Below are 26,071 nucleotides of genomic sequence, written 5' to 3' on the forward strand. Positions count from 1 at the left end.
TGGAAGGTGCCTAAAGAAGCCAGGGTGGCTATCTAAAGAACTTTTAACTGAGTTAAGATTAAAAAAGGATGTGTACAAAAAATGGAAAAGGGGGGAAACCACCAAAGAGGAATTCAAACAAATAGCCAGCACGTGTAGACACAAAGTCAGAAAAGCTAAAGCACAGAATGAACTCAGGCTTGCTAGAGAGGTTAAAAGCAACAAAAAAGGCTTTTATGGGTATGTTCGTAGCAAAAGGAAGAACAAAGAAACAGTAGGGTCACTCAGAGGAGAAGATGGTGAAATGCAAACAGGGGACACAGAAAGGGCTGAACTCCTCAATGCCTTCTTTGCCTCAGTCTTCTCCGATAAAGAAAACAATGCCCGACCTGAAGAATTTGGAGCAAATGATTCAGCAGAGGAAACACAGCCCAGAATAACTAAGGAGATAGTACAAGAATACTTGGCTAGTCTAGATGTATTCAAGTCTCCAGGGCCAGATGAACTGCATCCAAGAGTATTAAAAGAACTGGCAGATGTGATTTCAGAACCACTGGCAGTCATCTTTGAGAATTCCTGGAGAACAGGTGAAGTCCCGGCAGACTGGAGGAGGGCAAATGTTGTCCCTATTTTCAAAAAGGGGAAAAGAGAGGACCCAAATAATTACCGCCCAGTCAGTCTGACATCAATACCAGGGAAGATTCTGGAGCAGATCATTAAGCAAACAGTCTGTGAGCACCTAGAAAGGAATGCTGTGATCACCAATAGTCAGCATGGATTTCTGAAAAATAAGTCATGTCAGACGAACCTGATCTCGTTTTTTGACAGAATTACAAGCCTGGTAGATGAAGGGAACGCAGTGGATGTAGCCTACCTTGATTTCAGCAAGGCATTTGACAAGGTGCCCCATGATATTCTTGTAAAGAAGCTGGTAAAATGCGGTCTTGACTATGCTACCACTCAGTGGATTTGTAACTGGCTGACTGACCGAACCCAAAGGGTGCTCATCAATGGTTCCTCTTCATCCTGGAGAAGAGTGACTAGTGGGGTGCCACAGGGTTCTGTCTTGGGCCCGGTCTTATTCAACATCTTTATCAACGACTTGGATGATGGACTCAAGGGCATCCTGATCAAATTTGCAGATGACACCAAACTGGGAGGGGTGGCTAACACCCCAGAGGACAGGATCACACTTCAAAACGACCTTGACAAATTAGAGAACTGGGCCAAAACAAACAAGATGAATTTTAACAGGGAGAAATGTAAAGTATTGCACTTGGGCAAAAAAAATGAGAGGCACAAATACAAGATGGGTGACACCTGGCTTGAGAGCAGTACATGTGAAAAGGATCTAGGAGTCTTGGTTGACCACAAACTTGACATGAGCCAACAGTGTGACGCGGCAGCTAAAAAAGCCAATGCAATTCTGGGCTGCATCAATAGGAGTATAGCATCTAGATCAAGGGAAGTAATAGTGCCACTGTATTCTGCTCTGGTCAGACCTCACCTGGAGTACTGTGTCCAGTTCTGGGCACCACAGTTCAAGAAGGACACTGACAAACTGGAACGTGTCCAGAGGAGGGCAACCAAAATGGTCAAAGGCCTGGAAACGATGCCTTATGAGGAACGGCTAAGGGAGCTGGGCATGTTTAGCCTGGAGAAGAGGAGGTTAAGGGGTGATATGATAGCCATGTTCAAATATATAAAAGGATGTCACATAGAGGGGGGAGAAAGATTGTTTTCTGCTGCTCCAGAGAAGCGGACACGGAGCAATGGATCCAAACTACAAGAAAGAAGATTCCACCTAAACATTAGGAAGAACTTCCTGACAGTAAGAGCTGTTCGACAGTGGAATTTGCTGCCAAGGAGTGTGGTGGAGTCTCCTTCTTTGGAGGTCTTTAAGCAGAGGCTTGACAACCATATGTCAGGAGTGCTCTGATGGTGTTTCCTGCTTGGCAGGGGGTTGGACTCGATGGCCCTTGTGGTCTCTTCCAACTCTATGATTCTATGATTCTATGTAACCAAAGGCCTGCCATCTGAGGTCGGAACTAAGATGCTTCAATGCTGCAAACTGTTAACTTAATTCTAGGGCTTCATCTCACCCTACTTGTGCATCCCAACCACTGCTCCTGAGGTTTGGAAGACTCTCCAGACCAGCATTAGACATATCACAAAACAGCAGAAATCAGCAAAATCCTGCGTACATGGAGAAGTGCTATAGGTATTACATGGGCAAACAAAAAAGGAAGAGGATGGTACAGTAGTCATTTTTTTTCCAGCCCCCAGGACAGCACTATATAATGACTCTTGCATGATGTCCATTCACTGACTAGAGGTATGGGGGGGGGGACTGGAGGGGAGGACTTCTTGCATTGATTGCTTGGATAGGTCAGTTAGTAGAACATGAGACTCTTAATGTCAGGGTCGTGGGTTAGAACCCCACATTGGGCAAAATATTCCTGCATTGCAGGGGGTTGGACTAGATGACCCTTGTGGTCTCTTCTAAGTCTACAATTCTATGATTCTATGATGGGGGGAATAATGACACTCGCTTCATCTGAAGACAGATTCCTTAGAAATTAAAAGAACAGAACAGAACAGAAAATCTTTAGTGCGGCATTAACGCAAAAATAGGAAAAATCTCTAAAGGTTGAAAAGAGTTTGTGCATCTGTAATGCAGTATTAAACTTTTCAAACCCAATTCATTAGCAATCAAAAGTCATAATAATCCAATGGATGTTTACAGGCATACAGAAATTGATTTTGTGGCTTCTGTTCAGTTCATCTCAGACAAGTATCAGTTCTTACTGGCCTCATCATTTACACAGCTAATACTGTATAAATAAATGTTCTGGCAATGTTGGCAGTGTCTGGAAGTTAGTGTGTGGACCACAATGGGATATTAAAATACTATCCAGTTTTGTTTTGTTTTGTTAGAAAGAGGGAGATACTTAATGGATAGCTCTAAAATTCATTCATGGAGCTCTCTAACACCAGTCCTCCATGTTGATATTTCTCCAGCTGAGCCGTTTCTGATGACACCACAAAATTTGTTTTCCACACAAAGGGTGTGGAAAATAAACTCTTGTCCTATGCACAAGAAGTGGGAGTAAAGCACGTTGGTGTAAGTTACACCAGTATAAAGTTACACCAGATCCAAACTCTGCTGCTGCTGCTCTGCCTGAGCCTGACAGAGGAGAAACAGGCCTTTAAGATAGTGTTCTTATGCTGGGTTGCCAGGTCATGCTCCTACCACACCAACTTCTTAGGCCGCAGCTCACCCAGGCTTGCCTCAAGTCGGTTGAGCCCAGGGCTAAGCCAAGATGAGCAAGTTACACCAAGATACCTTCAGCTGAGCTGGGACTGGGGACCTAATGGCTGGCTGAGCCAGGTATCCACTGCATCCTAACCTGCTCATCCTGGCAGTTCTTACCACAGATGGATCTTGGTACCACAAAAAGTGCATTGGTTTAAAAGTATATACAGTGGTACCTTGGTTTAAGAACAGCTTACTTTATGAACAACTTGGATTATGAACGCTGCAAACCCGGAAGTAGGTGTTTTGGTTTGTGAACTTTGCCTTGGAAGCAGAACATGTTCCGCTTCCTTTTGAGTGTGTTCCATTTGTAAATTGAGTCCCCTGCTGCTATGGGAAAGCACACCTTGGTTTAAGAACACTTTGCTTTAAGAACGGACTTCCAGAACGGATTAAATTTGTAAACCAAGGTACCACTGTATGCCCCATTACTGATGCAAAGGAGCTAAATTCAGTCCCAGAGCCTACATTTCATGGCAAAACAGATCAAGCAGCACTAAAGGAGGGGCCATTGTAGGTTAACGCTAAAGAGCAAATAAATAACTACAACATAATCTTCTCAAAGTTATTTAAGTTATCAAGTCGCTTTATGAAGACAAACAAAAATAATTTTAACAACATAAATAACATAAAACGTTTTAGAAAAATGCTCACCATTGTTTTCTAAAGGAAGAAGGCAACAAAATCTAGAGCTGAGATGAAAAGTTCTCCAGCAAACAATCTTGTCTTGAACAATGGCCTGGAGGAATTCTGTCTCAAAAACCAGGATCTCCTACCTGAGTGAAAGACTTTTCTCTACTACATGGGAGGCTACCAGTGTTACTGGCCTCAAATTTCCCAGGGATGAGAAGGTGACAAAAAAAAAAAAAGCGAACTGGCTGTATAACAGACTATTGGTTGGGCAAATATGTTGTGGGCTTTTATATCTTTAAATTAACAATACAGTGGACCCTCCGGATACAAATTTAATTATTCCGGGGGTCCCTACTTAACCTGAAAAGTCCGTAACTGGAGGCTCCGCTTCTGCGCATGTGCGCAGCGCGATAGAGCGCTTCTGCATACACTTACGGGTTTGCTGTGTTCGCAACCCGAAAGTTACATATCCAGAGTACGTAACTCGAGGGTCCACTGTATATTTTACAGTATATTAATAAAACAGGCTAGATAAGAAAAAGTCAACAGGCCATACAAATATCAGTAGTTCCACCTGACAAAAGCAGCAGGAATTAGAGGACCTGTCCACAACAGCCTACTGATCAAATACCAAAATATACTCCCTGCACATTTCCCCTTATATCTAAGAGGTCACTGGTTTCCTTTTTTTGTTTTTGTAAATGTTGAAGAGGCCTAATTCTGGGAAGAAGTCTAATATAAACTGATGCTCATCATTCCATCTTTTTAACAGAAATAATAGAAAGGAAGTTTCACAGGAAACAAATTCCAGAGTTGCCTTGTAATTTTTAAAAGCTACATAATTAACAAATTACATTTAATGCTGCAAAGGAAAGCAGTGAAGAAGGATGAAAGTGCCACAATTATAATCACATTAGAGCATGAAAACGAAGGATCCAGCTTTGAACCCATTATGTCACTGGCAAAATTATCATTAATGTTGACTGGTTCAAGATAGGGCCTTAAGAGAAAAATAGCTGATGTTATTCTGAAATGTAGAGAAGCTGAGGGAAATCTCTTTGAAATTCAGTGCTTAGATGCTGTAGCAAGAAAACAATGTTGAAATAAAAATCCTTTTGGAGTTTAATTTTGCTAAGTTCTTTCTAAATTTGTTTCTGGAATCTACACGATGTGAACAGCCTTCATCGGGTGTCTGCCATGAATGCATTAAGACGGTGACAGAAGAACAGAGGCCATGCCCTCCATATCTGAAGGTCTGGAGGGAGATTCCAAGCATGTTGAACTCAATGCTCTTGGAAGCCTGTCCCCAATCAGGAGTCCTGCTCAGCCATTATTACCGCAATTTTCCATCTATAGGACGCTGCCATGTATAAGACGACCCCTATTTTGGGGCCTCAAAATTTAGAAAATAGGGGGAATTGAGCTTTGGGGGAGGTTTATTTGGGGGGAATGCTGAAAATCACTCACCCACTAGAACGCAGCACACAACCGCTTGCGTCGCTTACAACTGCCGCTTAAAATATTGGGCTCGGGCTTCGTTCCAGCGGGTGAGCAATTTTCAGCATATCACGGAAAGAGTAAGTGTGCAATTTCTCTTCTCCCACTTCTACAGATTGTTTGAAGCGGATCTAGGATGGAAGCTCTCAAGAGTTCAAATAGCCCCATATAGGGGTGGGAGGACCCCAAGCCAGACCTGACTTTTCCTTGGCATGCTGGTTTCCTACGAGTAGGGAGTTTTCTTTCATTCTCCTGGGGAAACATTCAAGTACAAGATGCCCACCTGCAGCCTGGAGTGGTGCAGTCCCAAAAAACCGCCCATGTGATCCTTATGAAAACAAAAAAATATTAAGTTTGTGTCCGACCTTTCCTCCAAAGGAGCACAGGGCAGCAAACTTCAAAATATTAAAACAATACAATTTAAAATTACATAAAGACATATTTAAAACATATGTTAAATACTGTCTTCAAGGGTACAGGGGTCAGCAAACTTTTTCACCAGGGGGCTGATCCACTGTCCCTCAGATCTTGTGGTCGGCTGGACTATATTTTGAAGAAAAAAATGACCGAATTCCTATGCCCCACAAATAACCCAGAGATGCATTTTAAATAAAGGGACTCATTCTACTCATGTAAAAACACGCTGATTCCCGGACCATCCATGGGCTGGATTCAGAAGGCAATTGGGCCAGATCCGGCCCCCAAGCCTTAGTTTGCCTAACCATGGTATAGAACATATTATCTAAAGCAGAAGGTCACTACAGCATGGACAACTGAGGCCAGGGTATTCCGCCATAGGTGGCAGACCAGCTTAAGCTGGACAAAAGTACTCGTGGAATACAACCCTGGCTAGAGCTAGACACATCAAAAAAGTGTTTCAAGAAAATACGTTGTAAACCTCAAAGCGAGAAAGCACATTGGTGAAAGACGGTGTCAGTGTTATAACACATATAAAACTCTCCGCCCCCCATGTGCCGAGTCCCCTGTTTCTGTGGGGCAATGCAACCCCTCCTAGAACAGATTGTACAGCTAATTCCAGGACAATATATAGAATGGTCCTTACAGCATGTGGCTATAAGATAAACCCTTGATCTATTTCAGCAAATCCAGTAACTTAAGAATTTATGTACTTAATTGAGGCAACTGCCTTATAAATTGTTTATGGGAAGACATATTAGGAAAATCTCTTATAGGCCCAGACTTTGTAAGAAAGTGCCTAGCAAATTGTTCATTTGAACAGTTTAAGTTTCTCCTGATCCCAGAAATCTCATGTGAAGATTTCTTGAGCCATGGAGGGTTCCTTCAAATCCCCTAGTCTGCAATTTTCTATTCACTGGCTTACTGATACCAGATGGGATAACCAGAAATACAGGTGTTGTTGGCAGAGAGCGGGGATGCAGGGGGTGGGATGTTATAAAAATGGGGGGGGGGGATAATTCCATGCAGTTCTGGAACTATAAAAGCCTAACTTAAAGCCATTGCTTTTTTCATAACCGGCAGGAGCAGACACTGTAATATTGACTGCACCTGCATTTGTCCAGAGATTAAGGAGAATGAGTTAAGATGACAGGTTAAAACCACTGACAGTAAAAAAGAGCAACAACAAAAAAGCAGCTTAAAAATTCCATCTATGACCAGGGCTCATTTATGTGTACAGGTTTATATATAGCATGGATGAAGCCGTTCCAGAGGAACCGTAAATTGAAGTAAATTTGAAGACGCATATCTAGTATTTTAGCCAAAGGGGAAATAAATGTTTGGCAATAGCATTGTTGTGAGGGATATGAAGTTATTTAAGAAAGAAAGAGGTACACAGGAAGTCCTATTTGTGGAGACAGAAAAGATATTATGAAGCATGAGTTCCAATATGACTTTGTTTCAAAGCAGTCATCCATTGCAAAGATCCATTGCAAATACCTTGACCACCAATCTGTCCAGAGTAAACACATCTCAGCTTGAAGGAGGTATTTCTCATTGTTTTTCGTGTGCGCTATTTTTAAGGGAGCAACCCCATGCACAAGCAGCTAGCATAAAACAAGTCAGTGTAAATTAAGCCTGTGTAAAGTTACACCAGATCCATAGGCTGTTCAGCCGCGGAGCTGAATTTATAGCGGCCTCTGCTAAGCCAGGATGAGCAAGTTATGTCAACCTATCTTTGGTTGAGCTGGGAGTGGGGATTTAACACAAATCAGCTGCTTGAGCCAGAGATTTGCTGCATCCTAAACTGCTCATCCCAGCAGATTTTGCCATAGAATTCAGCTTACCTATTTCAACTGACCACAGGAATCCTTACCCTGACATCATACAGGTATATATCTTTAAAACTTTCACCGACATTTTCAGCTGAATCAAAGAAGTGCGAAGCCTTTTTAAAAAGGAAGGGGGGGGGAGAATTAAAACGAACCAGTCCTATGTTGCATACATCACTCTCTGGCTGGCTGTTACCTTTCTTTTTCAGAAAACCTCTCTCACATACCTTCATTTTACACAACAGATTCAATTTCTTCCCTATTCATGCATCAAATTTACATGATTTTTGTATTTCCTCCCTCATTCATGCAATTTCCATTCGCACTTAGTGAACTGGGCGCTGGATCCTGTGTATTTGAATTGTATGTTGTTATCTTGGAAAATAAGAGCTGGGGTGGGGCGGCGGGCTCTGAGTGCACAGCAAGGCAGGCGACAGCTGCCACTAGATATCCAGTTCCTGCTTTCATGCCTGGGAGAGTGGGCCTGCTGCAACCTTAAATCAGCAGAGAGGGAAGCCCACCTGCCAAGGACCTTGGGAGCCATGAGGTCTCTGCTGGGACTGGGCATGTCCTCCCACAGCCAAGTTTAGAACTTTATTTTATTTTGCATGTCCAGATCAGATTTCTGTCTACACTGTACTTGCTCAGGTGTATTTTTTTCAAAAAGGAAAGGAGGCTGTTTGGGTAGAGGAATCCCATCCTCACCAAGAACTGCTGGCCCTTCTTTCTGGCAACAGCTGCTTCTGGGGCTGTAGCTATTTCTCCCCAGATTCAAGCAAGACAATTCAGATTTTATTTTTAAGAATGAAAGAGAAATTCAACTGGAAAAACACCTTCAGAATTATTTCTTTTTTATTTAATTTTTTATCAGGTTTGACAATTTAATATTCAACACATTTGAGACATAAAAGAAGAAAAATACAAAAAGTGAAATTTTCCCCACCCCATGACTTCCCTTAACTTCCCCTTCTGGTTCTTTAAATATATGCTACTTCTGCTTAATTTTATCTTACTTTCTATGAATCCTTTTTTTTTTTACCGAATGCTCTTATATATTACCATTTTTATATCAAATTTTCTTTCAAATTACACCTTACACTTAATTAATTTCCATATTGTTGTTTCTTAACTGTGCGCTTATTTTCTTAACTGTAAATTTTCATTCAAACCCTACTAGTGAGTCCAATTCTTTACGCTGTTTCTGTAGATACAACATAAATGGTTCCCAGTCTTTTTAAAATCTCTATTGTCATTGTCTCTAAGTCTGCCTGTAAGTTTTGCCATTTCTGCAGAAACTTAGCAGAAAAACCTTCAGAATTATTTCTGATTCATTTTAACTTATTAAATCCAATGAAATATCCCCCCCCCCCGTTTCATGTTAACTGAATCCATGCCCTACTGTAATCTAGGTTAGATTACTGCAGTGTGTTGTATATGGGGCTGCCTCTGAAGATGGTTTTGAAACTGCAGCCGGTGCAGGAGTCCACTCACCGCACTTGGTGGGCACCGCTGAGAGCCAGCACTCCTTTGCTGATTGCATTCTCAAGGGGAACCCCCTTGGGCTGTTTCCCAGGCAGCAAATGAAGTCCATGGGCTGAGCTTGCTGCTGGGGAAAACAGACTCCATCTGCTCACTCAGTTGGCAAATCATGAGTAGGAATAGAATCAGCATCTTCCCTGAATCTTCCAATATTCAGCCACGTTGACATTACGTTTGCAAACTGGTCTTAAATGAGATAGTTATATTGCAAATACATCTTGTTTGCTGGATGGAATAAAGGCTCATGTTCATTCTCTCAGTATGAAAGCGCAAAAGATAAAAGTTTTTTAGAGTACAAAATAATGTTTGTTTGTTTAATATACTGCCCTTCATCCAAGGATCACTGGGTGATTTAAAAGTTATTATTATTATTATTATTATTATTATTAATTGTACCATGCCCATCTGACTGGGTTGCCCCACCACAAAAACAAATAGCATAGTAACAAACAAAACTATCCCCCGCCCCCAGTTTAAAAGGACATAGATTGTTTAATTAGCCAAAGGCCTGGAAGAAGAGGGATGTTTTTGCCTGGCACCTAAGGATATGTAATGGAGGTGCCAAGTGAGTCTCGCTGGGGAGAGCATTCCACAAATGGGGAGCCACTGCAGAAAAGGCCCGTTCTCGTATTGCCGCTCTTCTGACCTCTCGTGGAGGAGGCATATGGGCCTGATATAGTGATGATGATTGTAGAGTCTGGGCTGATTCATATGGGGAGAGGCCGTCCTTGAGGTATTGCAGTCCTGAGCCACTTAAGGTCATATTCTATTGTCAGCTCTGATAAAAACTTGCATTTATATGAGCAGCATTTCCAGCTCCACAGTGTGGAATTGATAAATAAAAGAGAGAGTGATGCCCTGCGAAAGTATCCCTGCACAGACAGTATAGTGCCGTCCCAGGGTCCTTTCATTCCATTTGTTGCACTGAACAGAGGATAGTTGAGGCTTCTGATTCAGAGACATTTACTGTATTGGTATTTCTGGTTGGGGTGGTGACATTTAGAAAGGAACAGCTGGAATTTGCATTCTATTTCACACATAAAGAATCAAAATGTTGAACCAAATGAGGATTCAGTGGCCCCCAAAAGTGTGAAATACTATTTTCACTGCCACCTGAGGGGCTTTAATTGCTTCACTCAAATACAGGAAGGAGGAAGCTTATATTTATTGGGAACGCCACCCTTTAGCCGCTACAAAGGTCTAGCACAAACTGTATTTTCCTACAGCGGTCCATTCATTTATCCACATAAAACTCTACCGTAAATACTATGCAATTCCATTGGATTCTAATAGGTTTGCCTCTTTTGTGACCCTGTCCCCTGAGGCGCAGGAGTCACAGGAGGTTAATCTGGTTTTGTGATTTCTGGTTTACTCCAAAGCCCCTCTATCTTTATTCTTACGTGGGTTTCCTAAGGGCTGTGCAGTGAAGTGGATACAGGAGCAGGCAATAGTTTCTCCGAGGCTCAGGCATAAAGCTGAAACAGAATGAGCTTTGGCCACTAACTCTGTTGCTGCGTCTGATAATAAAGGAATGTGATTGGGTCATAAAGACTTAAACACGAAATTGAATCATTTTGTAGCAAATACTTACTATTTCCAAGTAATTGGAGCAGAGCAGGATGAGAATTCTGACTCGGAATATTTGTTACCTGAAAGACGCAAGCTCAAAAAGGGCAGGGAGATGCTCCCCCCCCTCTCATTCCTGCTTCGTTTCCACCCACCCTCTGCCTTCAACATTAATGAAGCTTCAGTAGAGAAGAAAACAGAGTCAGTGTCCTGGAAAAGGGCCCCCAGATAGAAAGAGATTTTAAAATATATCTACAAACATATATTTGAAAAGTAACCCTTCCCCCCCCTTTACAAACTGTTCTGTCTCCTTTGGTATACTGTGTGCATCTAACATCTACCAATGTATCTGTTTAAAAAAACAAAAAAGACCAAAGCCAAAACCAAATTCTCTCTCCCACCCCCTCAGTAAGCAGTTCGGTCTTGGTTGGTCCATGCGATATATAAGCAGCCACAGATTTGTGTCTCAATAATTATTTACAATGAACAAGACTTCTGCAGCAGCATCCCGTGGGGGGGGGAGGGGGGGAGGGATGGGTCTTCATCAGGCAAGTCAAGAAGGAAATGGTTCTCTGAAGGTAGAAAATTTGAGGACTATGGCTATAGACTACTGACTTCTCTTATGTTTAAGTCACTTCTGTGTTTGTTTACAAATTTAAATAATGTCATCTGTATGTTTGGGACACATTGGATAATACAGTTACTCAAATGTGTGACCCTGTGCCACCTGTCTCACCAACTCACCTCAGTATTGGGCATTATTGCATTGACATAAGGATGCATTGACATATGAATTCATGCACTGACATAAGGATGCTGTAATGATGAAGACTACTTGGATGAAGGAACCGAGGGGATGCTCATAAATTTGCACAGGACACCAAACTGGGAGGTTTATCTACTGCTGTAGAATACACATACAGAATTCAAAATGACCTTGGAGGTTTGGAGAATGGGCACAAACTAACAAAATGAACTTCAGTAGTGACAAAGTGTAGGATTCTACACTTGGACAGGAAGAACCAGATGTACAAATATAGGATGGGGGACACCTGGCTTACTAGCAGTACACGTGAAAAGGATCTTGGGGTCTTGGTGGACCACAACCTGAACATGAGTCAACTGTGATGCAGCAGCAAAAAACAACAACACCTAATGCTATTCTAGGTTGCATCAACAGAAGTATAGTGTCCACATCAAGAGATGTAATAGTACCACTCTATTCTGCCTTGGTCAGACTACACCTGGAATTCTGGGCACCACAATTGAAGAAGGATGTTGACAAGCCGGCATGTGTGCAGAGGAGGGCAACCAAGATGATCAAAGGTCTGGAAACCAAGCCTTATGAGGAACGGTTGCAGGGGCTGAGTATGTTTAGCCTGGAAAAGAGGAGACTGAAAGGAGATATGATAGCCAACTTCAAATATCTCAAGGGATATGACATGGAAGATGGAGCAAACTTGTTATCTCCTGCTCTGGAGGAATGGCTTCAAGTTACAAGAAAGGAGAGTCTGACTAAACATTAGGAAAAGCTTTCTGACAGTAAGAGCTGTTCCATATTGGAATGGTCTCCCTTGGGAGGTTTGTGGACTCTCCTTCCTTGGAGGTTTTTAAACAGAGGTTGGATGGCCATCTGTCATGAATGCTTTAGCTGAGATTCCTGCATTCCAATTCTAAGATTCTATGCTTCTATGCATAGGCCTGTTTGGGTGAAGAAAATGCATGCACACCAAGGGGGTCAGGAAAGATGAGATACTCTCAGTCTCCACAGTCCCTGGGGATGCAGACCTGGATAAGTGCACTGTGCAATTGGATAAGTGTACTGCCTAACCTGGTCCTTTTTCTGGCATTTTGCAAGCCATCTGTGATTCAGTTGGCCTACCTGTTGGTACAACATCAGAGAGGCAAAGTCTAACTGCACAATACCATACCACATGATGATGATGATGATGATGATGATGATGATGATGATGATAATAATAATAATAATAATAATAATAATAATAATAATAATAATAAGTTATTATTTATACCCCGCCCGTCTGGCTGGGCCTCCCCAGCCACTCTGGATGGCTCCCCAAAAAATACTAAAATACTGTAATACATCAAACATTAAAAGCTTCCCTGAACAGGGCTGCCTTCAGATGTCTGATGTCAGATGTCATGAACCCTGCACTGTGCAGGAAAAAAGACACATTTATACATAACTAGTGAATCTTTACGAAATCAGTTAGAAAAGCTGTTTTACAACTTGTTTACGAAGAATAACAGATATTTCAAAGTGATGAGCCTCAGTTTAAAAGCCAGTTTGAAGCATTGCTCTTGTGGTCAAAGTGGAAACTGTTCCTTTGGACTTACTTCATCAATCTGTGAATCATTACCTTAGTATTTATGTTAGTTTTCTGAACATGTTTATAATTTTACGCCTCACATCACTAGTCCTTTCTGTGGTTGAAAATCATTCTGAGGTCTGAGTGCAAATAGCTCTTCTCCTTGGGCCCCAGTGTTCCCATTTCAAGCTACATAATAACTGGCGTAGGTGCAGGAAGAGGTAGCTGCAATGGTTGGAAGATCCTGTTAAGAATCCTTTTTACCAATAGGAACAGGACCCAGCAAGAAAGTTTAATAAGATTTGAAAGCACAATGGTAACTTCTCCCAGGCGGCCTCTAAAACAGATTTTCAACACTACAGTTTATCACTGAAAATAATGTAAGCTAATTAGTGTCACTGGATATCACTGCAGTATTAATTTCTATAACTTATACTTGCGTAAGATAGTAAGCTGATGATACATAATAGTGTAACAGCAAAAACAGAAACAAGATTAAAAGCCTACGTAAAAGCAATTGTAGGAGTGGGGAGGCAATTTTCATTAAATATCAGCATGGAAACTGTTGGGATGGTAAGATAAATAATTGCAATTATAATAAAGCATTATAATGTGTTTTCCCTTCACCTTTGCTTGATTACATTATGGCCTGGTTATCACAAACAACGAATAAGGTGGCAAACCTGTGGCTGGACTGCACTGCTTCAGATTTCAGGTGGGATGTACATAATTTAATGCTGTTCCATTCGAAATGCACATCCTCTCGCTCAGCCATCTCCCTTACATGCCAGTTTTTCATGTGTTGGTATTCCTTCCTCCACCCCAAAAAGGGTAGCATTCCATCATGAAAATTCCCAAATTCAGTATAAAGTAGTACAATCCAGACACATGCTTACTATCTCATCCATGGCTTATCAGAATTATTTTTGTTTTAAATCATACATGGTTGTTTTTAGTAGACATCCTGTATTTTTGTGAACCACTACGCAGTGCAACATTTTCTATTACTACTCCACAGGATAGCATGCTTTTTCAAAAGATTCAAATTCATTCCATCTACAAGAGTCTCTCTTCCAAAATATTATTCAATTAATTATCCTTTAAAAGTGCATTCTCCCCACTGCTGAATGGGATTTGGATCTGGGGTAACTTTACACTGGCTTAGTTTACACTGGCTTGCTTTATTCTGGCTTCTTATACATAGGATTTGGTCTTTTAGCAGCAAGGAGTCAGAAGTGAACATAAGACAAGCACTTTTCAATACTTTTCTCAAAACCACAGTTAATGAGAATGTTAAATTGTTCTATTTATTCTATTTTCCTTCTCAAATGAAATAACACAACTGAAATGGAAGAGTGCAACTCCATTTAATTCCGTTTTTAAACAAGTAGACCATATCACAGAAGCAAGTTTTCAGTTCCCCAAAGATATACCTAGTGCTAGATAAAAAAATTAAACTAATCAAACCTTTATAACACTACAGTTGTACCTTGGATCTCAAACAACTTGGCTCCCGAACAAATCAGCTCCCGAACGATCAAAACCCAGAAGTGACTGTTTTGGTTTTCGAATGATTTTCGGAAGCCGAACATCTGGCACGGCTTCCGCAGCTTCCAATTGGCTGCAAAATGCTCCTGAAGCTAATTGGAAGCCGCGCCTTGGTTTTTGAAGGGTTCTGGGAGTTGAACGGACCCCCAGAATGCATTCTGTTCGAGAACCAAGGTACGACTGCACATTAATGCAGAAGTTGTTGCAGTAATGGTTGCCATTAATTTGATTATGAATTGATTTTAGAATGTATTTTAATTAATTGACTGTGCGATTTTATGTACACTGTGCTATTTTTACTTGTTGTTAGCTGCTCTGAGCCTGGCTTTGGTCGGGGAGGGCAGGATATAAATAAATTATTATTATTATTATTATTATTATTATTATTATTATTATTATTATTATCCCTGCTGTGCCTCTGGTCTCTTTGGGCTTCCTCACATCCTCATGAGCCACAAGGATTCTTCAGCTCTTTCCCTCAATTTCCTGGCATGATCCTATTTATTTATTTATTTATTTTCTGGTGCCATGCTTATATGCGGTTCATTGCAAATTGGTCACATGTAAGTGGGGAAATGCCTGTACTTGGAATTGGTTCTGGGAACAGGTTAGAGCTCAGTATAGTTTTTTCAATAAGATAGTTGTTACCTCTATGCAGTCCCTATTAACAGCTGGGCCAATTGTAGTTTATGGACACTTTTCATAGGCAACCAATTATAGTGTGTATTACAGTAACCCGGTCTCAGATTCGCAGTCTCCAGAATTGGAGATAGTTACCCACCAGCCTCTGGGTTACAGTTAGGAACTCCTGAACATAACTGACATTTGGGAATTAAAAGTCAAAGCTGGGTCCAGCATAACTCTGAAATAATAAACCTGCATTTTCATGCTACCCAATATAATGCAGATTGAATGCCAATCTCTACATCAGCCCTACAGACAAAAAAATTCATCTAGATTAAACCCACATGCAGTAAACTATCTCTAGAGTAAGAAAGAAAAGAGAAATAGGGTGTCATCTGCATATTGATGGCACCGAATGCCAAATATCCAGATTAACTAGTACCATATTGGCCTGAATATAAGCCACACCCAAATATAAGCTTCACCTTTAAAATTCAAGGAAAAAAAAAGACAATATCCGAATATAAACTGCTCTCTTAAAATTCCGCAGGCACTCACACCCGTTCTGTTTTACCGTATGTCTGTTTCAGCAGCTATATCGTAAAAGCCAATTTCTGTAAGGTCGCGAATTTAAGCCGCACTTTAACTTTTCACGGTACGAATTTGGAGAAAAAGTGAGGCTTATATTCAGGCCAATATGGTAACTGTATAGACATTAAACAACATGGAGGGCAAGATGGAACTTTGCAGGAATCCACAGAACAATGGCTAAGATATCAAACAGCCCTCCAGCAACACCTTCTGAGACCACACCTCCAGAAAGGACCTGTACCAGCATAACACTGTGCGCCACTGAAACCATCTGCAAGGGTACCATGGTCAATGCAATACCCTGCAGCTGAGAGGACCAGCGAAACCAGCAAGGATGCGTTGTTCCAGTCCAGTTCTCAGGATAAATACAGTACTGGGACAACCAAAACTATTCCTACCCTGAAACTGAGCCCAAGACCACATAGGTTGGTCCATACTTCTCCTGCTCCTGTTGAGGTATGCCATCAAAACTTCCCCTTCTTGTGCTGCTTCTAGTTCCCACGCAACCAGTTGGTTCTAGCTGTATATAATATCAGGGCTGTCTTAAGCATATCCCAGAGTTGTCGACCTTTTTTTAAGGGCTGGAGGAGGCGGGCAGCGGCTGGAGGGCGGCTCCTCCAGCAGGGAAGAGGCAGAGGCTGGACACGGCACCTCCTGGCTCAGCTGGCCGCTTTGTGCCATGGTGGCCACAGCAGGCAGCACACCGAGCAAGTGTGCCTGCGCTGAGTGAGCGAGGGTGTGTGCGCCACTCCCACCAAGCGTTGGCTCAGTTTTTTTCCCTTTTAGCCTTCTGGCGCCACACAGAATTTGGCACCTGCAGGCTAAAGGGGAAAATAACCGAGCCAGTGCTCGGCGGGAGCAGCGCACACACCTTCGCTCACTCACCGCACTCATTCAGTGTTCCCTGGACTCTCGCCTGGCGCCCTCCAGTTCTCAAAGTCCTGGCATGCCATTCTATGGATGCAATTCTATGGATGCTAATCAAAAGGAGGAGGTCTTATGTAGCCTGGCAACTGCCACTTCAGCAGGTCTTGCCACGATAATTTTCAAGGAAGATCCTTGCAAGCTGCCGGGCTGTTCCAGCAAAACCACTTTCCTGCACATCACGGAGATTTAAAGCCAGTGCAAATTGGCAGGTGCAGAAAGTCAAGTTAGCCAGTCCACTAACTGAATACATTTAGAAGTGCAGGCATTGGCTCCCCTTCCCCCTTTAACAGGGAAACGAAAGGTGTGTTGAGAATTCCTTTCCTCCTGTGCTGCAGTTGTGTGTGGGATTGTTACATGTCACGTGTCCGTTTACATTCCAGAACTGATTATTGGAGTCTTGTGAACGCAAAGGGAGACACGCTGTTTCCGCTCTGTATAGCTTTTGCTTTTACAGCTCTTTCTCCGAGGAAGGAAGACAGAGAGAGGAGCCATGTTTTCTTTGTTCTGTTACGTTTGATTTAATTTGCAATAAATTAAGCTTAGATGTTACTCCTCAAGGCTGAGCTTCTGTTTTGAACTCTGCTTGTCGTGTGCTCATGTCCTTGGATATGGGCCACATCAGCGTGATGGGAGACCAGAGTGATGAATCCCGGGCGACACTCAGTTGGGGGGGCCTTGACGTTATCATCCAACAAGGTGATAGGAGAACCAATATAACCCTGTCTATTCATTTGACATCCCTACTGCAAATATTTATTAGTACTAGATGTGGAAACTGATGGCATTATATATGTTTTCTTGTAGGTTAATGATTGCTATGGGGGCCCCTGTTTTTATTATATATTGACAATAATGTTGCAAGAAAATATTTTTGTAGCAGTTTTGGGATCTTGAGGAATTAAGGATTAAAATTTTAGCACATCTTGATCTTCTAAAGATCCACAAAGCTAGAAACAAGCTTGCATATTGTTATACCTATTATATTAAAAGACTAGAGTACATGCAATTGTTCCCTTCCACATTAGTTTTAATTATCTGATTCTCAGCTGATTTTGGCTGTGATACATAAGCCACAACCTGGAGTACCAGGTGTGATTCTGCCACAATCCCAGCAACCCACAGGGAATAAGGCAAAAACCACCTTCAAGTTTATGATTTGAGATTTATTTATTTGTTATTTAGAATTGGCTCTGCTTCTCCAAAGGGAGCCCAGAATAGGTTACAACAAGAACTACTGTACATATGGATTTGTTTATTTATTTTATACATTAAATTGGGGTTTTTTTGTCAAAGCAGTGTATATTAATAATAAAAAATCAAAACTAAAAACTTAAAACAATATAAATCAGAAGAACATAAAAGGGTCATGTGACAGTATATTATTATAATTATAATTATTTTTATTATTCATTAAAATTAAAGAGAAACAACTAAAAGTATAGAGGAGGCAAACAATAATTTTAAAATATTAAACATTAATGGAGGTAAAATATATAAGGGTAAGCTTGTGTAAATAAACATTTTAGGTTGTTGTCTAAAACTGAACACAGTGGATGCTTTTCTAACACAGGGAGGCAATGAGTGATGCAATATAGGTGCTGCTGCATTATAGAATCATAGGATTGTAGAGTTGGAGGGGACCCCAATGGTCATCTAGTCCAACCCCCTGCAATGCAGGAATTAAATTATTCATTCCTTGTGGCCAACTGGCCACCATATGGATGTCGTATGGGACAGTGAGGATTGCTTCTAAGCATAGCTAAAACAATTTAAACATAATTTCAACCACACTAAAAGGCAATAGTGCAAAGCCTTCCTTCAAAGCCTCCCAAGGCCTAGATGTATAAAAAGCTTTTGGAAGGAGTTAAAGAGAGAGACTGCCTGATTTCCCCTGGAAGGTTCATAACAAGGGTGCAGCCACCAAGAATACCCTGTCTTGAGTCCAGGACCAGCTCCAGACATTTTGGCACCTAGGCGATTCACAAAATGACACCCCTCTTCCCACCAGGGAAGAAGGGGTGAGTGAATATCTACATCAAGAATGAGGGTGGGAGGAATGAAAGATCTGTGGCCCCTGTGGATCCTGCCACCCAAGGCAGTAGCCTCACCTTGCCTCATGAATGGGCCAGCCCTGCGTGGTTCCTTGTTCTCCATTATTATTATTATTATTATTATTATTATTATTATTATTATTATTCCTCCTAAATCTTTCTTTCATCTATGAGCTCACTGCTTCATCTCTTTATTGTTTACAGTTTGTTAACAGTTCCTCCTCCCCTTCTTTCTCTTTGCTTTTCAAACAGATGGCAAGAGTAAGTGTTGTACATTTTTTAATGTAATTGAAAATTCAGCACATCACCATATAGCCACATCAGCAGGAGTATGGGACGTGGCTTTGATCCTATCTAAACTGTTATTCTAGAGAGCCTGTATTGCTGCACGGAAGATGAGCTGCGACGTTCAAGGAGTACATTACACATGCCTAGCTTAGGTGAACACAACCGACACAACCTTTTTAGACTTGCTCCGCAGTCCACATCTACCAGACTGACAGTATCTCTTAGATCACAGTAATGAAAATGACTGATCAATTAACCAACCTGTGATTTAAACAGCATCAAATGCAACAAATTAATAGTGAAGAAGTCATGGATGATCTAAAGTTACATGAATGCTACTTACGCTCGCTGTCATCTAAAATATAGCGTAACTGTCAAAAGTTCTGCGCAGGGAGCATTAAACATGAAACTAATGCCATCCCCCTTTAATGGCTGTAGCTGGGGATGAAGAGATTTTCTCAGATCTCAAATTCAGGTGTCTCCTTGAATTCATGCTGAGAGCAGAAACATGCATTGCTTCTCTTGATATCCTGGTCCTCATTCCCATTTATTTTGCAGTGATATGATACTCAGTACAGCATATATAAGAACTTTATTTTCACATCACACGTGGTGGTTTTCAGTTGAGGGCATCCGTACATTCAGTTGACTTTCATCAAAAGTACAGAGCAATCTAGTGCTGTATATGAATGCATGTGGGAGCCACCCCCTTGAGATTTCATGGTACTTCCCCATTTCTTAAACAAAATCTGCCTATAGAGGAACCTTCTGTTCTCTCTAACATGTGAGATTTTGGAACAGGTGAAACGTTAAAAGGTGACTCCTTTGAACATGTGCAGCAAGGGAAGTCGCTTACAGGTTTGAAATGGCTAACTTTATTTTATTTTTTTAAAGTATCGCTCCCAAGTCCACAGCTTTCATTTGGATTGTTGAAGGGATAAGGCAATTAGAATCATAGAATCATAGAATCATAGAATCATAGAGTTGGAAGAGACCACAAGGGCCATCGAGTCCAACCCCCTGCCAAGCAGGAAACACCATCAGAGCACTCCTGACATATGGTTGTCAAGCCTCTGCTTAAAGACCTCCAAAAAAGGAGACTCCACCACACTCCTTGGCAGCAAATTCCACTGTCGAACAGCTCTTACTGTCAGGAAGTTCTTCCTAATGTTTAGGTGGAATCTTCTTTCTTGTAGTTTGGATTAGGCATCTGCAGGAGCTAATTTTTCACCCTGCACCCCTTTTTCAAAGAAGATCCACTTCTCAGTTCCAGACTTTAAAAAACATAACACATGCAATACAATCTCAAGAAAGTCACACACAGAGAGACAGAGAATATTCCGAAGTCCCTGGAAAAAACCTACCATTTACTTTCAATCGGGGGGATGGGTGGGGAAGGAATGCATATTTTCACACATTTTCCTGCCTATTTCAGTGATAGGCACTTTACTAACTTATAGTCATTTTCCATTTTCCATTTCAGGGAGACCATTCAGTGTCTCATAATGCTGGAGCCCACTAGTGAAACTCAGAGGACAGTTGTTCTGCAGCTACCCTATTTTGATCTCTCTTGGTGCAAAACCATTCACGTTTTCCAACATGCCTACTACCTGAAGCTAAACGTATTTCACATTAAAGAGTTGAACCTCCTGTGCTTCTGCTGTATAGCACTCACCTTAAAACACACACACACACACACACACACACACACACACACATATGCAATGTAGCAGCACAAAATTCAGAGCTTCCGCATATTGCACAGAAATGAGTTAGTTTCTTCTAAGTGGCTGCCTTTCCAGAAGGACTGACCTGGAGCAATGCATTCCATCCAGCTGAGTACCACAATAATGCACACGCTCCCAGGACTCAGCTCAAGGGATGGTTCTGCGTCATGCCACTAACCACAGCTGTCAGCAAATACATTAACAGCAAGGAAGGAAGGGTATGGGGTGAAGAAAAATCATTAATGACATGCGGCATGACCCCAAGACAAGTCTCTGTGGCTGCACACATTTGCAGATCTAATTTGTGGGCTCTTGAGTCAGATAAGGCAAGCAAGCCAGATGCAGAAAAAAAAGATGTAAGAACAACCAATATATTTGTCAGGCTACCTCAGTTTGTGTATGGCTTTAGAGGCCTAGATTCTTTACTGATTTTTATTTGATGTTTTTAATATAATTTTAAATGTTATTCTTATTTATTAATTCTTCTGTTTATTTACTTGCTTGTTTATTTGTGAACTCTCTAGAGCACCTCCATTTAGGAGTGGAAAGCTAAGGTATAAACTAAGGTATAAACCTTAGTGACAGGGCTGAAGCCCCAGGCCACAACTGCACAGTATTTTTCTTCTTCTGATCACTCACCACTCATATATACAGCCACATGGGGGACCGAGATTCCAGTTCCAGTTTGCGCCTTCATGCATTCTTTGAATCCTGACAGAGAGCAAATAACATGGAAAAGCAAATAACTAAAAAAATCTCAGAAAATAAAAGAGAGAAATGCAAGTTCCAGGAAAGCCTGTTTGGGGAGAGCACTCCATATCCAGGGTGCCACCACTGAAAAGGGCTTCTCTCCAGTGACCAAGGGCCTCACCTCATAAGAACAGAAGCAGCAGCTGCTGGATCAGGCCAGTCAGTTCCAGCATCCTGTTTTCACAGGGGCCAAACGGATGTTTGTGGGAAACCCCAAGCAGGATTTGAGCACAAGAAGACTGTCCCGTCCTGTGCCTTCCAATAGCTGGCACTTCAGCTAGGTCGTTTGGCAAACTTCTGGAGAAGGGCATTTGGTTCCAGTCTTAAGGACTGGGCACGTATACTGTACACAGAAGGAGGCAATCCTTCCCAAAGTCTGGCCTTAAGCTGTTTTAAGCTGTAAAGGTTAATACCAGAAATTTGAACAGGGCCCATCGAGGAACTGAAAGTCGGTGCAGATAACTACTGGTACAATCTATAATATCTAGCAGTTCCCAAGAATATTCCTACTGCCTTACTTTGGATCTGCTGCAGTTTTTGAACCATTTTAAAGGGCAGCCTCACTTACCTATTTTTAAGAGAAATGCTTTTACAAAAAGTAGACCAGGATCATCCCGCATGTATTGCCCTGCTCCTTGATGGCACCTGAGCAGCTAAGCCAATGGCAGCCAGAGGGACAAGGACAACTTTGCTTGCTCATACGCACCGAGGCTCAGGAGATCTGCCACTTGCTGGATAACCACACAAGGCTGATTGTCTGCTTATATACTAGTACAGTCATACCTCGGGTTACGAACGCTGCAGGTTGCACGTTTTCGGGTTGTGGACCACACCAAACACAGAAGTACCCGAATGGGTTACTTCTGGGTTTCAGCGCTCGTGCATGTACAGAAGCGCAAAATGACATCATGTGCATGCGCAGAAGCGCCGAATCACGTCATGCGCATGCGCAGACCCAGCACTTCAGGCTATGAATGCTGCAGGTTGCGAACGTGCCTCCTGGACAGATCACGTTCACAACTGGAGGTATGGCTGTATACAATAATTATAACACTTATTAGCAGTAGAGTTTTCAGAGTTAACTGGTACACATTAACTATCCTAACTGAGATGCTTACTTGGGAAATACCCATCGTTGCACAACCTGAGAGAAAAATCAAGAACAATAGGGAGCCTTGGCAACCAATCCAAAACAAACCTATTTATGAAATATGTGCATTTATTGGAACTTGACTTCAAATGACCTTAAAGTGTGCTACTTACAGAAGCATTTATGATGTGTCTTGGAATGAATAACTGAAGTCTAAAAGAGCACTAAGATCCTAAATTACGTATTTTGAGGACTCCTAAATCTAACTCACTGCACTTTTTTATAGCTCTCCACTTTATATCCTCAGAGATTTAGTGAACTATGTGCTGCAACTAGTCTAGTCTAAAATTACAACCCTTGCATATACATATTTTAAGCAGCATCTTTTATAGGGAGTCACATATATACTTTTTTTTTTAAAAAAAGAAATCAATAGATGAACTTGCTAAAACTGGATTAAACCATAAACCTAAATATGAGAGGTGAGAGGAAGATGGAAAGAGGCATAGAGAGGCAAACTGTTGGATAACTTATAAAAATTAATGGCAGGGCCCATTGCGGAGCTGCTGCATTTTCTAATTTCTGGGAATAGCTGAGAGGTTTTGTCAGCTGGCAGCAATTCCAGCAGAAGCATGTTGCAGAGAAGTCTAATCTGCTGTTCTTTCCAGTAAGAATTGAATAGCCAGGGGACTTCTTTAACAGCAGTGACACAATGGTGTCAAGTGTGACGGTTAACAGCGCTACCACAACAACTATGGCTATTAGGAAAGGGAATTGCAACGGCAGAAGCTGAGCCAGAGTTCACAAGGAAGAAATCAGATTCTTGGGCCTCACTGCTCAAGCAATTGCCAACAACGCTGGTCATTTAAAGGAATACCCAACTGCAACCTACAACATGTGACTATGAAAAGCCAGTCCATGGCTACACATATACACAGAGCGAGAGATATGCCATTCTAGTTACTTGTAGCCCACCCTTCTGCTACACTTAGGCCAGAGCAGTATACAGAAACAGAAAATAAAACCAGTCACGCCAAATGATGCAGTAAAATGGAACAATATCATGACACCATCAAAGAGGCATCCAAAACCAGCAGAATAGGCTAAGGCAATCACCAGTTAAAATGTTAAAATGCTTGGTCAAATAAATACGTCTTGACCTGGTGCCAGAATGATTGCAATGTTGGTATTAGCCGTACTCCTGTGGGGAGGGCATTTCACAAACAAATTATAATTCACTGGTAATACATGTACAAGCAATGAGAAATCACCAGGTGTTTGGGGTGATCCCAGAGTAAAGTTTATGACTGACACCACAGAGGGGAACTCAGTAAAAGTGGTTTTCTCATATTTTACACTACATGCTATAAAGTGCAGTGAAGAAATTTCATGCCAGAGAAGCTTGGCTATTATTTCTGACAATGCATTTCACTGCCTTCCATCGCTGGACTTTAGATTTTTCTCTCAATGCAATAAATGGCTATTAGCCTTGAGAGCTACATGTTCATAGCTGGTGTATCCATTGCCGGAGGACAGACAGTGTTGCCTTCATGGTCCACTTGTGGCCTCACTGGAAGCATCTAGCTGGTCATCCTTGGAAACAGGATGTAGAGCTAGATAGATCTTTGGCATGATCCAGCAGGGCAAGTTGAGTGCTAGGAAAACAGAGCAAACTGCCTTATACCTTTGCAGGCCAATGGCCCATCTGCCTCAGCATTGTCTGCACCAACTAGAATGGCTCTCTGGAGTCTTTTGCAGTCCCACACAGAGATGCTAGGGATGCATGAGACCTTCTGCATGCAAAGCAAGTGCTCCATCACTATGTTATGGCCCTACCTGGCAATGTTCTGGTCTTATGTGAGTCATAGTAGCAGACACCAAATATGGGATATTTCACCCAAAACTGAATCATGGCATGAAGAGCCCTCCCACCAACAGGCAGGGGCGGAGGAAAAGAGGTGTGGTGGGAGTGGGCCGACCCAGGTGTCACCACTGAGGGGCATGACAAAATGCCGGGCGGCACTCACCGGGGGGGGGGGGGCTGCAGCCCGCCTGAGCCATGTGTTTCTCTTGGGAGTGACAAGGTGGCTTGGGCACCCGCAGGCTCCGTGCTGCCCCATTCGTTCCGTCTGCCCCCTCCCCCTCAGCTATAGGGCAGCTGAGTGGGAGGAGGCAGGCAGACACCTCGGAGGCCCCACAGAGCGTCCTGCTCCGGCTTGCCCAGCCCCAGGGTGACTGGCCCCACCCCTGGGCACAGGGAACGCGTGCCGCTCCAGGCGCCCGATTGGCTTGCTCCACCGCTGCCCACAGGTTCGCACACAGTCTGAGTGTGCCAGCTATTCATGGCTGGGAGCGGCCCTCACAAAAATGGGGGTCCACTTTAAATGGTATGTGCATGTTGAAGAAGGGACCATAAGCCCAAGATTTACAGTCCTATCTCACTATACACAGAACCTATACATATGTTTCGTTCCACCGGCAAGATATTGTCTGTGCTTGCCCCTTCATTTACCTCCTAATACTAGCACTTGCTTCCAAGAATACTTATAGCAAAGCACTGGAAGACTCAAGATCTACCCACTCTGGAAGAATGGCAGATGAAGTTGATTGACTGTATGGGACTGGCAGAAATGACCGGCAGAATCCGCGACCAGGGAGAAAAGTCAGCAGAAGAAGATTGGAAGAAATTCAAGGATTATTTACAGAAATACTATAAAATTAATGAACTTTGAAAAGATGTTGGTTTGAACTTTGGTGGTCTCTAGCTGTTATGATAAAGATAACGGGGACTAAAATTGTTTAAGTTATTAAATTTTAAAAAGTTGAGTGGAAAATAAGGTGTTATTTTAAAAGGAATGTTAAGAGATTAGGATTTGCTGAATTAACAAGTTGAACTAGAGAACAAGAAGGGGAGGTATGAGGAAGTCAAAGAAACATGTTATTGAAAAATTGTTATTGAAATTGACTTGTTTTTAATATTTTTCTTTGTCTTTTTCTATTTGTGTTTATATAAAATTGGAAAATCTAATAAATATTCATATAAAAAAAAAATACTAGCACTTGCTTCAACTTCCAGTGCTGCCCCCAGTTTGTTCAAGAGAAATACACACAGAGGCCAATGTGCAATTCACTTATCTTTTCAAAAAGTTTATTAGCATCCTTGGTATGTAAGCACCGATAATAACATAACAAAGATAACTTATTTGTAAATAATTCTGCTATATGGAAAGAGAAAGCTGTTTGTATGAGTCAGTGAAGGAATGACTCATTCCTCAAGCCTACCTTCAAAATCTTTTGCTGAAACAATCCCCCCCACCCCCAGAGATAGCTATTTTGTCCTATAACTGTGGTTAGTTTTCACCCATA

The 26,071-nt window shown here is 41.9% G+C and overlaps 1 protein-coding gene across 8 annotated transcripts in view; it reads right to left on the reverse strand.

Annotated features, from left to right (window-relative positions):
• Window positions 1–26,071, reverse strand: part of PCDH9 (protocadherin 9) — a 752,451-nt gene that overhangs the window by 96,148 nt on the left and 630,232 nt on the right. For 3 of the 8 annotated variants that reach the window (XM_083610427.1, XM_083610425.1, XM_083610422.1), the window contains one exon: window positions 21,505–21,576. The exons of the other annotated variants lie outside the window; for them this stretch is intronic. In XM_083610427.1, coding sequence (XP_083466553.1) covers window positions 21,505–21,576 — 72 coding nt within the window. The remainder of the gene's footprint in view (window positions 1–21,504; window positions 21,577–26,071) is intronic. 8 annotated transcript variants of the gene reach the window in all.

This window comes from Podarcis filfolensis (assembly GCF_964270895.1).
Source record: "Podarcis filfolensis genome assembly, chromosome: 4".
NCBI lineage: Eukaryota > Metazoa > Chordata > Lepidosauria > Squamata > Lacertidae > Podarcis > Podarcis filfolensis.